Source organism: Oncorhynchus mykiss, chromosome 7 (assembly GCF_013265735.2).
Source record: "Oncorhynchus mykiss isolate Arlee chromosome 7, USDA_OmykA_1.1, whole genome shotgun sequence".
Taxonomy (NCBI): Eukaryota; Metazoa; Chordata; class Actinopteri; order Salmoniformes; family Salmonidae; genus Oncorhynchus; species Oncorhynchus mykiss.
In genome coordinates, this window is record NC_048571.1 from 6,206,726 (window position 1) to 6,221,044 (window position 14,319).

The 14,319-nt window shown below is 43.8% G+C and overlaps 1 protein-coding gene across 2 annotated transcripts; it reads right to left on the minus strand.

The window, feature by feature from the left end:
- Positions 1-675: 675 nt before the first annotated feature.
- On the minus strand, positions 676-14,052 carry LOC110495535 (tubulin alpha chain). 2 transcript variants are annotated; one of them, XM_036982218.1, is made up of 4 exons: positions 14,029-14,052; positions 2,655-2,877; positions 2,356-2,504; positions 676-2,182 (listed from the first exon to the last, which is right to left on the minus strand). In XM_036982218.1, exons 2-4 carry the CDS (start codon positions 2,833-2,835, stop codon positions 1,208-1,210), a joined length of 1,305 nt encoding a protein of 434 aa, XP_036838113.1. In that variant the 5' UTR covers positions 2,836-2,877; positions 14,029-14,052; the 3' UTR covers positions 676-1,207. The 2 variants fall into 2 exon arrangements, with proteins under 2 accessions (XP_036838113.1, XP_036838112.1); XM_036982217.1 differs by lacking the exon at positions 14,029-14,052 and adding an exon at positions 8,042-8,285.
- Between the last annotated feature and the right edge of the window lie 267 nt (positions 14,053-14,319).

Consider the following 14,319-nt stretch of genomic DNA (forward strand, 5'->3'; position numbering starts at 1 on the left):
ATTTCTATTCGATCAAATAAGCCTCACGGAGCAAATTGGTTAACTGTTTTGTTGAACTGCACACTCATTGACCTCCATACAAAACCCTCACTTTGTGGGCTTAATTCCGGGGACAGACTTTGGGCCGAATTAAACTTCTGATTCAGCACTTCCTCTGGCCAAATAAAGTATTTAAATAAACCAGAGCACTACCCAGTGGACTCAACTTTGCTAAGGTGGGTCTCAAATCAAAAGAGTTTACCATCCATATATCCACTTGTCACCTTTAGGCTATTCTGTAACAATCTAAATAAACTAGTTTCACATTATGGGGAAAATCTTTCCACGTTAGTCAACACTACAGGTTATCCTTGAGATTCTCACCTTCTCAAAACACATTGAGAAGGTCAGAAGGGACAGACCCCTGGCTTTCTCATCCAATGGGGCTTGACAGTCCACAGGAGTATGCAATTAAGACAGAGTTACCTGACCATAAACTTGTTTTTCAAGGCACCCTGCAGCTACATTTATATCCCAAGAATTCTCTGCTACTTACCAGGCCATTTGTGTGGCCGATTGCACAGACCAATGTTTTATGGCCGTTTAATAGTCATTTAGACAAATTACAATGAAACCTCGGGTCAGGACTGGAGGCAGTTGTGATTAATTATAACCATTGAACGAGGCAAAAACAGGTTTAACTGAGATAAAACTTTATTTACAAAGGAGGGGATACAGCCACAACAGTAACCTGATGTGATAACTCGTAAAATAAGACATGGCAAAGAAAATAATACAATCTGTAGGGATAAAACCAATAAATTATTTTGGGGTAACTTAACATGCAATGCAAAATAATCCTCCAAGACTGTTACTGAATTACATTCATTAAGACCCAACACCATGGGGTTTAGTTGGCTAGTTTGTTTTCTGATTGGCAGTAACTTTAGTGTTTAGGATAGATCTGAACGCACAGAAGTACCATGAACTTAAAGGAAACATTTATGGGAGACAGCTTAATCTTCAAGGTTCTGCATGGTTCCATAGTCAACCTGGGAAAATAGTGTCAAACATGGATGGCTGTGGGGTCTTTGGTGAAGAAAACACGATTGATGACTTTCGACAAGGGAAGGAGCAGGCCGTTCCCCACTTCATGGTCAAGTAAAGGCAGTTCTATCTCTCAGTGATACGTAAGCCGACCGAGGACATATCCCTCCTTTGAACTCTTCTAATACTCCTCTCCCTCCTCGTCCTCCTCAAATGAGTCGATTCCAACCTCTTCATAGTCCTTCTCCAGGGCAGCCATGTCTTCCCTGGCCTCAGAGAACTCTCCCTCCTCCATGCCCTCACCCACGTACCAGTGCACGAATGCCCGCTTGGCATACATCAGGTCAAACTTGTGGTCGAGACGCGCCCAGGCCTCAGCGATGGCTGTGGTGTTGCTCAACATGCACACAGCTCTCTGGACCTTGGCCAGGTCACCCCCTGGCACCACAGTGGGTGGCTGGTAGTTGATGCCCACTTTGAAACCTGTAGGGCACCAGTCCACGAACTGGATGCTTCGCTTTGTCTTGATGTTGCCGATGGCCACGTTGACATCCTTGGGCACCACGTCTCCGCGGTACAGCAGACAGCACGCCATGTACTTACCGTGGCGAGGGTCGCACTTTACCATCTGGTTGGCGGGCTCGAAGCAGGAGTTGGTGATCTCAGCCACAGAAAGCTGCTCGTGGTAGGCCTTCTCGGCTGAGATGACAGGGGCATAGGTGGCCAGGGGAAAGTGGATGCGGGGGTAAGGCACCAGGTTGGTCTGAAACTCTGTCAGGTCCACGTTAAGGGCACCATCGAAGCGGAGAGAGGCTGTGATGGAGGAGACAATCTGGCTGATGAGCCTGTTGAGGTTGGTGTAAGAGGGGCGCTCAATGTCCAGGTTTCTACGGCAGATGTCGTAGATGGCCTCATTGTCGACCATGAAGGCACAGTCAGAGTGCTCTAGGGTGGTGTGGGTGGTCAGGATGGAGTTGTAGGGCTCCACCACAGCTGTGGACACCTGGGGAGCAGGGTATATGGCAAACTCCAGCTTGGACTTCTTCCCGAAGTCGACTGAGAGACGCTCCATGAGCAGGGAGGTGAAACCAGAACCGGTACCTCCTCCGAAGCTGTGGAAGACCAAGAAACCTTGGAGCCCCGTACACTGGTCAGCCTGTCAAGACACAGAAAACTCATCAACATGTTTTCTAGAAGGAAAGTCCAAGCTCTGATAAGACCCATTCAGGCTAGATTTATGCAAGCCAAGGCTAAAACCCTTTCTGATAAAACAATGAAAAACCCATTTGTTATCCTAATATCACCATCAAATCTGACAGTTTCTCTCACCAGTTTACGGATCCTGTCCAGCACTTGGTCAATGATCTCCTTGCCGATAGTGTAGTGGCCACGGGCATAGTTATTGGCTGCGTCCTCCTTCCCTGAGATCAGCTGCTCGGGGTGAAACAGCTGGCGGTAGGTACCTGTCCGCACCTCATCTGAGAGAAAGGGGAACAGACTAGGGTTAATTAGTCTGGTCTTGATGCTTGTTTTGAACTGTACCATCATATTGATGAAGACCTCTTCCTACACATTCCCAGTGTCAATCAGTCAGTGGATTTTCTCTGCCAGATCCCTCCAATACTCACCAATGACAGTGGGCTCCAGGTCTACAAAGATGGCGCGGGGTACGTATTTCCCGATGCCCGTGGCGCTGAAGAACGTGGTGAAGGAGTCGTCAGTGCTACCGACCGCCTTGTTGTTAGGCATGGTGCCGTCCGGCTGGATCCCGTGCTCCAGGCAGTACAGCTCCCAACAGGTGTTGCCCATCTGGACTCCAGCCTGACCCACATGCACAGAGATACACTCACGCTGGAGAGACCGGGAAATATAGGGTTAGTCAAACAATTAGCTTATGGTTTCTTTGAACAGGTACAAAACATTGACTACACAAGGAGCCGATGCATTGACAACACAAGGAGCCGATGCATTGACAACACAAGGAGCCGATGCATTGACAACACAAGGAGCCGATGCATTGACAACACAAGGAGCCGATGCATTGACAACACAAGGAGCCGATGCATTGACAACACAAGGAGCCGATGCATTGACAGCAGTCTGCACTGATGGAGTAACACTTGGTTGTCAATGTCACCAATGATAAATGGAGCCAGTGGACACCCCTCCAAACCACTCAGTGCATAGGAGTCTGAGGTCAATTAAGGATTTGGGCAACCATTTTAGCACTTGTTTATCTGCTGTTTCTCACCACCAAGTGGCAGCACTCTAACACTAGTGGTTCCCAACCAGGGGTACAGGTTCCCTGGGGGCGCTTTGCCGATACAGAGGGTACTTGAGAAGACTTATGAGACCATAAGGTTACTGGTAGAATGCACATGAGGGGGTACGTCTGGCAGGGCAAAATTCAGTTGGTGGTACAATAACAGAAAAAGGTTGGGAACCACTGCTCTACACTGAGGAAACAAACCTAACCTGCCCATGTCTGAGTGACAAAGGACAGGTGAGCCTGAAAACAGTGGACGGCATGATCTAGCTAGTTAAAGACAAGCCAGCGGCGTTATGAGCCAAAGTTATGAGTCGTGTGTATATTTGCATGGTGACCCAATCTGTTTGCAGTGTGTTGAAACGGAACTATGACTGCACTTCCTAGCATGGCTTAGCCAACTCTGCAGTGAGTCGATCTGACCTACTTTAGTACTGAACTGTATGCAGCTACCGTCTCAGAAGCCTAGCCACGTCTCAGTGTGTGACTACCGGTATTGACATAGCCATTAACCACGTCTGAACCATGTAACTGATCTACACTGTACAAAACATTAAGAACACCTGCTCTTTCCATGACAGACTGACCAGATGAAAGCTATGATCCCTTATTGATGACACTGGTAAGGTAGTAGATGCCAGGCACACCGGGTTGTGTCAAGCACTTCAATGTATGAGTATAAAGAATGATCCACCACCCAAAGGACATCCAGCCAACTTGACAACTGTGGGAAGCATTGGAGTCAACATGGACCAGTATAGAACGCTTGATACCTTGTACAGTCTATGCCCTGACGAATTTAGGCTGTTCTGAGGGCAAAAGGTGGAACAATTATAAAAGGTGTTCCTAATGTTTTGTACACCAACTGCATTTTACATTTACACAGGAGTCTGGACACCCCTTCAGATTAGTGGACTCGGCTATTTTTGCCACACCAGTTGCTGACAGGTTAATAAAAACGAGCACACAGCCATACAATCTCCATAGACAAACATTGGTCTTACCGAAGAGCTCAGTGACTTTAGTCTGGGGCCGTTTCACCGGTTGGGCTAGGCCCCTTAGTTCCAGTGAAGGGAAATCTTAACTATACAGTATACATTGACATTCTAGATGATTCTGTGCTTCCAACTTTGTGGCAACAGTTTAGGGAAGGCCCTTTTCTGTTTCAGCATGACAATGCCCTCGTGCACAAAGCGAGGTCCATACAGAAATGGTTTGTCGAGATCGGTGTGGCAGAACTTGACTGGCCTGCACAGAGCCCTGACCTCAACACCATCGAACACCTTTGGGATGAATTGGAACACCGACTGCGAGCCAGGCCTAATTGCCCAACATCAGTGCCCGACCTCACTAATGCTCGTGGCTGAAAGGAAGCAAGTCCCCGCAGCAATATGCCAACATCAGTGGAAAGCCTTTCTTAAGAGTGGAGGCTGTTGAGCAGCAAAGGGTGGACCTACTCCATAATAATGTCCATGATTTAGGAATGAGATGTTCAAAGAGCAGGTGTCCACATACTTGGTCATGTAATGTACACATTTTATAGAGAAGGCAGCACTTGATATCTATATTCACTAAGGACCAAACAGAAGGTGTGCGTTTGAGAAATGAGTCAATTTTGCAATGCAGTATTGGCAGACGGCAGGATAGATGAGGCTAGACTGCAGTGACACCATCCAGTCGATTAGACTCTTATAGCATTAACAAAACAGCCATGCTGAATGTGTTACCACAATTGCATCCCAGTAGTCCATTACAGCCTACTCTCCTTATATTCTTCCTGTCATTTAGGCACCACACCCCTGAGGAGAGGATGCCACTAGATTGAGATACAACCCCCCCCCCCCTTTGGAATGCCAACTTGGACAGAGGTCATTAGAGATTATACAATTATGTGAATTTGTTTAACATTACAGCTTCGCAAGGAAACAAGGTCTGATAAGACATCGCTAGAATCAAGGCCGAACTGAGAGGTTTGGCAAGTGGCTACCCTACCCCTTCAGCGAGTCATTGAGCTAGCAAGTAGCGACAATGCTAACAGAACTGACGAGTCTGCATCAAGGCCAAAAGGCCCTCCACACCCTACTGAAGTATTTCCAGAGAACAGGCCGAGGGGAAAGCACCACCAAGGATGAGTGAAGCTGATAATAACAAGCGTATCATTTCTGAATCGCAGCGCACCAGAGGCAGAGCTGGCTACATACACACACCAGTCTGTCCAAACTGGCTGACTATACAGAGAGATGGGAGTGAGACATTCAAGAGAAACAAGAAAGTCAAGGAAGATAAGTACACTAGACAGTGACATGACAAGAGGACGAGTCTGGGAATGTTGTGTGGTTGTGTGTTGGCAGTACTTATGAATCAGAGCGTTTTGATTTGCCAAGGCCCAGCTATAAACAAGACCACCTGCCACAGTAACAGGAGAACAGACACCAGCCAACTAGGCTTTGCCCTCTGGTAGAATCATTTCCCCTTAAGCTAAGTTTAACTTTCAGTAGTATCAAGGGCAATTATTTAAATGGAAGAATCCACATAATGGGAAAAGGACTTCCTTTTATGAACTGTAACCCAGTAAAATATTTTAAATGTTTTTTTCCCAGTATAGTAAGAGGATGTGAAGGAAACGTTAGAAAACCTCACTTCACTCCAGATCTGAATCTACTACAGGGAGGTCCTCGTGACATCAAGGTCTTACACCTGCATGTTGCTACACCCCTCCACACATAATGTACTACCGTTATGACTCCACTCATGTAGAGACTGGGGCCACTACTGTCAGCCATTTCTCCAGCCTCCTAGTTTGACAGCACAAGCTGGGTAGGGTGGATGTGGGGGAGGGGTGGTGTCACAGGGATGTGAGAGTGTGCCTAGTTTAGGCATGACAGCTAGGTCAGCACTGCAGCCAGCTATTTAAAGGGAGGTGTCAATCATGACTCCATCCCCCCACTGTGTGTAGCCCCTCCAGACCCCATTATACTCCACTGACCCCTTTCTGTGGGAACAACCACATGGTGTCCTGAACCTCTAGTTCATGCCAGATTTAAGAAACTAACCCCCACCCTGTTGCATTTGTCAGGGGTTGCCCTGATTTGCTAAACCACACTTGAAACCTTGTAGGCGAGTCTAGTGCAGGCCCATGTGTAACTGTGATAGCTAGTTGATTCAGTGACTGTTTACTCATGATATAATAAGCCATTTATGATAATGTTACCAAATAGGCCAGTCAGGTACATGCTAGGTTATGGTATTCATTTCCTGTATTTTGAACGCGGTATGGAGGTAGACCGTAGAGTACAGTTTAGATGAACAAAGAGTTTGTGCAACTGCAAGTCCGCTGAGACACTTGGCACCAACATGGCTGATGGACTAACCGCTTGTGGCTCGTTCAGTAGCTAGTAAGCAACCCCCCTCCAGCTTCCTGTTCTGTCCGCTATGGGGGTTTTTAAGTGCAAAGAGGGCCTTGTGTTATGCGGGAAGACATATGGCTTGGAATTCACACCCAAACAAATAGTCTCCCTCTCCTTTCATAACATTCAAATTAGATGGCAGCTGTCAAAAGAATCTCCCACATGCCATGGTAATCTTTAGTAAAGAGCTAAAAGAAGAACAGGCAAATCAACTGGTTGAAGACACCGCATTATGACCAGAGTAGTACATGAACTGGAATGGATCATAAAGGCTCTTTCACCCACATTTATAGACCTTAACCTCACGATCAGATAGTCTGCCATGTGCTAGTCTGAAATGCTGATCCACTGGGCTCTGCGTCACTCCTAACCTCAGATTTCCCTTTCAGCTCAGATTACTGAAGGTTACCCCATCACGACTAAGCATGTATGCATAGTCACAAGATTTCTGAGAGGTCTAAGTCAAATTCCTTGATATATTTTAGGATTAAATCACATGGGCAGGATGTGAGGTAATACAAATGTGAGCCATGTCCTAAAAACATCTATGTGGCAACTTGGTGGGAAAATGTTACTTGGGGACAACTATTACAATGAATCTTCTTTTTTACTAATTGTAGATGTAATCTGCCATACTCCAGTAGATGGTGGATCTGTGGTTCATTAGTAGTCGTTGGCATTTGTTCGGACTGAATAGCATTACATAGAGAGAACGTTCCCAGTTTTGCGCAGTAGACTAGAGCAACAGGAACAGTAGCTGACTAGGCCTACAGTCACCCATCAGAATACACACGGACCCGTGGGAGCCACATCAGCATTTAAAGCCAGCAGAGCAAATAAACACACCCATAACCACACTGGCCCCACGGCCACTATATGGAAACGGGCAACTCCTTTAACCATTCAAAATGGCAGGAGGCTGCTTCCAGCGCCAAATGACAACTTGATAGTAAATGCAGATACCTGTGAACTGAGTCATTATGAAATAGGACAATTAAGGCTCAGGTGACGCAATTTAATAATTAAATGCATTCTAGTAATAGTTTTGTCTACTGCGCCAGTCGTGTTTGAATTGAAAAGCAAAACGGCGGGCTAAATTGAACTCGCAGCAAAATGGATACTCCTATAATGACGCACCATGTTATCAGAACAAAATCATATTATATAAAAACAGGTGAGCCGTAGCGTAGGCTGTACCTACAAGTATTATAGATAACATAAACATTACTATACAGGATGGACTACAAAAACATTAGAAATGTAGCCTAATTCATACAACTCAACCTTTACATTATTACAACCTATGCGTCGAAGGCAATGTGGAAAAAAATAAAGGTCTTACCATTTTGATTCTGTTTGTCTTCGTTTCCGTAGAAAAATAAAAGTGTTGGTGGTATAACCTCTCACAGTGAACCTATAATGGGGTCTCCGTGAGTATGTTTTAACTGCGTGTGTTACTGCAATCTGTTTTTATAAACTGCGAAGGGCGGGGGTGGAGTTTTGGACACTCCCTCTTCTCTCATAGGTCGAGTTCGTTTTACAAGGCCCGGTGCTCCGGTTAGGCGGAGTTGGTTATTTTAGACCGTTCTAAGTAGACGTAGTTGGATATTTTAGACGATTCCATTGGCCCTTAACTGATATCCCCAGTCACCGGGCCATGCAAAACGAACTCCTCCATACACAGATTAGACCTCAGGCTAGGTAGGAAAGTACAGGACAGAAAAGGTTAGCTGTACCAAAGACGATATATTACATTGACAAGATAGCCGAGTGACCGCTCTAACAATGTAATTACATTTCCCCAGTGATTGAAGGCAGGCGAGACCATTCTAGTCAACGAGAGGGCGCGTGACCAACAGGCACAACTAAATTGTTGCCGGAATGCCACGTGCATCCACTTAAATCAGTACAGCCTAAACATTACGGAACTTCTATTCTACCAAGTAGGCCTCACGTAATTCAACACTCGCTTATAGACCCCCCCCCCCCCCTCTCCCATACAAAAAAGGGCTTATATCACGTGGACAGATTTTGGGCAGAGTACATCCTCTCGCTTCACCTCTTCCTCTCTGTCTTTGCGCAATGAACTGCCTTCGGGTTTTGTTGCTCCTTGTTCGCCACTAGATGTCAGACTTGTCTAGTGATCTGCTTGTGTGTCCTTGCCATGACGAAGACGCTCTTCTGTCTGCAACGAAATAGGTCAACGTTGTCCCTGGGCAGACACTGGTCTGAGGTCAGGCATGTATTTTCCTCCCTAATTTCTCCATTAGGAATTGAGAAGAGTAAAATTATCCTAGTTCTGTGTCTAAGGGACAATTTTTGGAGCTGTCTTTCTGTGCATGAACAAGGTGGCAGTTTTGATTCCAGTAACATCTGTTTCTGTGGTTAATAAATTTAAGTTGAGAGGATACACTTTTAATACTTTAACTTTGTTGCAGTTTAACTCAGTTTTATCTCTCCTATCTAAGTGGTTAGTTGTACTATAGACCCAGGCCCCTGGCCCATGAGGCATTGGAGGACCCTTCTCTCTGGCTTTTGGCTATGAATGAAAAAGTTATAATCCTCAAACAAGGCCTGAATTCCTCCAGATAGGCTCTTCATCCTAACCCCCCCCCCCCCCCCCCCCCCCTCTGTATTTTGAGATAGACGGAACGATAGATCAAAATCTTTTTCATGTGCATCGTTTTTCCCTCCTATGGTGGACACTATGGGGCTAAGGATTTCTTTCCCCTTATCTTATGTACTGGAGTTAGACTGTAACCCACTGGCCATGGGTTTAAACTCTAACCCACTGGCTATGGGTTTAAACTCTAACCCACTGGTCATGTGATTAAACTCTAACCCACTGGCCATGTGTTTAAACTCTAACCCACTGACCATGTGTTTAAACGCTAACCCACTGGCCATGTGATTAAACTCTAACCCACTGACCATGTGACTAAACTCTAACCCACTGACCATATGATTAAACTCTAACCCACTGACCATGTGATTAAACTATAACCCACTGGCCATGTGATTAAACTCTAACCCACTGACCATGTGATTAAACTTTAACCCACTGACCATGTGATTAAACTCTAACCCACTGGCCATGTGATTAAACTCTAACCCACTGGCCATGTGATTAAACCCTAACCCACTGACCATATGATTAAACTCTAACCCACTGACCATGTGTTTAAACTCTAACCCACTGACCATGTGATTAAACTGTAACCCACTGGCCTTGTGATTAAACTCTAACCCACTGGCCTTGTGATTAAACTTTAACCCACTGGCCATGTGATTAAACTCTAACCCACTGGCCTTGTGATTAAACCCTAACCCACTGGCCATGTGATTAAACTCTAACCCACTGGCCTTGTGATTAAACTCTAACCCACTGGCCATGTGATTAAACTCTAACCCACTGGCCTTGTGATTAAACTCTAACCCACTGGCCTTGTGATTAAACTCTAACCCACTGGCCTTGTGATTAAACTCTAACCCACTGGCCTTGTGATTAAACTCTAACCCACTGGCCTTGTGATTAAACTGTAACCCACTGACCATATGATTAAACTTTAACCCACTGACCATATGATTAAACTTTAACCCACTGACCATATGATTAAACTCTAACCCACTGACCATATGATTAAACTCTAACCCACTGACCATGTGATTAAACTCTAACCCACTGACCATGTGATTAAACTCTAACCCACTGGCCTTGTGATTAAACTCTAACCCACTGACCATGTGATTAAACTTTAACCCACTGGCCTTGTGATTAAACTTTAACCCACTGACCTTGTGATTAAACTCTAACCCACTGGCCTTGTGATTAAACCCTAACCCACTGGCCATGTGATTAAACTCTAACCCACTGGCCTTTTGTTTAAACTCTAACCCACTGGCCTTGTGATTAAACTCTAACCCACTGGCCTTGTGATTAAACTCTAACCCACTGACCTTGTGATTAAACTCTAACCCACTGGCCATGTGATTAAACTTTAACCCACTGGCCATGTGATTAAACCCTAACCCACTGGCCTTGTGATTAAACTTTAACCCACTGACCTTGTGATTAAACTCTAACCCACTGGCCTTGTGATTAAACTCTAACCCACTGGCCTTGTGATTAAACTCTAACCCACTGGCCTTGTGATTAAACTCTAACCCACTGGCCTTGTGATTAAACTCTAACCCACTGACCTTGTGATTAAACTCTAACCCACTGACCTTGTGATTAAACTCTAACCCACTGACCTTGTGATTAAACTCTAACCCACTGACCTTGTGATTAAACTCTAACCCACTGACCTTGTGATTAAACTCTAACCCACTGACCTTGTGATTAAACCCTAACCCACTGACCTTGTTATTAAACTCTAACCCACTGACCATGTGTTTAAACTTTAACCCACTGACCTTGTGATTAAACTCTAACCCACTGGCCTTTTGTTTAAACTGTAACCTGCTGGCTATTTTTATTAAACCCTAACCCACCGGCTATGGGTTTAAACGAGTTTCTTTCTATTTTCTTTCTTTAATATAGCATTTGTCTATAAAGCATTATGTATATGCTGGTATGGTGGTTTTGTAGCATCTATAGCAAGAAAACATTTCTTTACAGCCTAGCCACATAATGGGACATTGATTACTGATCAAAATGAATGTGAGTGTAAACTGATGTCTACAACATGAATGTGAACTGATGTCTACAACATGAATGTGAGTGTAAACTGATGTCTACAACATGAATGTGAACGTAAACTGATGTCTACAACATGAATGTGAGTGTAAACTGATGTCTACAACATGAATGTGAGTGTAAACTGATGTCTACAACATGAATGTGAACTGATGTCTACAACATGAATGTGAACATAAACTGATGTCTACAACATGAATGTGAGTGTAAACTGATGTCTACAACATGAATGTGAACGTAAACTGATGTCTACAACATGAATGTGAGTGTAAACTGATGTCTACAACATGAATGTGAGTGTAAACTGATGTCTACAACATGAATGTGAACTGATGTCTACAACATGAATGTGAACTGATGTCTACAACATGAATGTGAGTGTAAACTGATGTCTAAAACATGAATGTGAACATAAACTGATGTCTACAACATGAATGTGAACGTAAACTGATGTCTACAACATGAATGTGAACGTAAACTGATGTCTACAACATGAATGTGAGTGTAAACTGATGTCTAAAACATGAATGTGAATGTAAACTGATGTCTACAACATGAATGTGAGTGTAAACTGATGTCCACAACATGAATGTGAATGTAAACTGATGTCTACAACATGAATGTGAGTGTAAACTGATGTCTACAACATGAATGTGAGTGTAAACTGATGTCTACAACATGAATGTGAACGTAAACTGGTGTCTACAACATGAATGTGAGTGTAAACTGGTGTCTACAACATGAATGTGAACGTAAACTGATGTCTACAACATGAATGTGAGTGTAAACTGATGTCTACAACATGAATGTGAACTGATGTCTACAACATGAATGTGAGTGTAAACTGATGTCTACAACATGAATGTGAACATAAACTGATGTCTACAACATGAATGTGAACATAAACTGATGTCTACAACATGAATGTGAACGTAAACTGATGTCTACAACATGAATGTGAGTGTAAACTGATGTCTACAACATGAATGTGAGTGTAAACTGATGTCTACAACATGAATGTGAGTGTAAACTGATGTCTACAACATGAATGTGAACTGATGTCTACAACATGAATGTGAGTGTAAACTGATGTCTACAACATGAATGTGAACATAAACTGATGTCTACAACATGAATGTGAACGTAAACTGATGTCTACAACATGAATGTGAACATAAACTGATGTCTACAACATGAATGTGAGTGTAAACTGATGTCTACAACATGAATGTGAACATAAACTGATGTCTACAACATGAATGTGAACGTAAACTGATGTCTACAACATGAATGTGAGTGTAAACTGATGTCTACAACATGAATGTGAACATAAACTGATGTCTACAACATGAATGTGAACGTAAACTGATGTCTACAACATGAATGTGAACGTAAACTGGTGTCTACAACATGAATGTGAGTGTAAACTGATGTCTACAACATGAATATGAACGTAAACTGATGTCTACAACATGAATGTGAGTGTAAACTGATGTCTACAACATGAATGTGAGTGTAAACTGGTGTCTACAACATGAATGTGAGTGTAAACTGATGTCTACAACATGAATGTGAACGTAAACTGATGTCTACAACATGAATGTGAGTGTAAACTGATGTCTACAACATGAATGTGAGTGTAAACTGATGTCTACAACATGAATGTGAGTGTAAACTGATGTCTACAACATGAATGTGAGTGTAAACTGATGTCTACAACATGAATGTAAACTGATGTCCCATATTGGGGCTATTGTGTGCCATGTCAATCACTGACAGTGTTCTTTTACTAAAGGGCCTGTCTCCTGTTATTTTACATTTACATCTCAGAGGTTTCTTCTGCATCTCAGTGTATTCTTTCTGTATATATTCTCTCAAAGCAGAAATAGCATCCACATATTTTTAAGCATCAGCAACCACTTTCAAGCCACCACCTCTATCTAACCAGGAAGAGAGGATGAGAAAACATGATCCCCAGTGTAGGGTTCATATGTCAAAGGTCAATGTATAGGCCCAAAAGCTTCAAGAGAAGAAGAAGATGGGGCACATATTTGTTCTATGATAGAGGGCATCCAGTTCCAAGTTCATCCTTTCCTACATGTGGAATCACTTACCTGCAGACACAGATGCTGAAACAGACCAACCAGGTAAAGCTCTTTGATTCCCAGTCTTCATCTCATGCTGTGACTACACTCGTAGACAAACCCTTTGAAGATACCCTTTTTGGTTCCAGGTAGAACCCTTTTGGTTCCAACTAGAATCCTATTGGGTTCCATGTAGAACCCTTTCCCCAGAGGGTTATACATGGAACCCAAAATAGTTCTCTCTGGAACCAAAAAGGGTTCTCCTATTGGGACAGCCAAGAAGCCATTTGGAACCCTTTTTTCTTAGAGTGTACATATTGCTTATGGGCAGATTCCTCCCAAGAAGTATTGTGTGTTCTTGTAACAGGCAAAGTGTTAGAAATAGTGCTGTTCTCACAGCAGACATTTTTGTTGTTGTGGATTTCTGAACCCATCACTCCTGAGTCATGTTGTCAACAATTATATTTGTCATGGTTTCCAGTTAAATCTAAAGAATAACACCCATAGGTTGAATACCACCTGGGGTCCCCACTTCTCCTACCTTACCAGGGTCTCCCTGTGAGGAGGACAAATGAACCTTTTACAGCAGTGGGCCAAATCAGGGTCAGGACCACACAAAGTGTTTCTTGGTAGTCTTAAGCAAATGTACTTTGAAGCAAGTATACACCTCACACACATGGTTATGTGTCACGCCCTGATCTGATTCACCTGTCCTTGTGCTTGTCTCCACCCACCTCCAGGTGTCGCCCATCTTCCCCATTATCCCCTGGGTATTTATACCTGTGTTTTCTATGTGTCTGTTGCCAGTTCGTCTTGTTTGTTCAAGCTTAGCAGTGG

Coding starts and splice junctions, on each gene's coding strand:
- LOC110495535 (XM_036982217.1), bottom strand. Junction 2,505..2,654: donor CCTGGAGCCCACTGTCATTG/GTGAGTATTGGA, acceptor CCTTTCTCTCAG/ATGAGGTGCGGACAGGTACC. Junction 2,183..2,355: donor TGGACAGGATCCGTAAACTG/GTGAGAGAAACT, acceptor GTGTCTTGACAG/GCTGACCAGTGTACGGGGCT.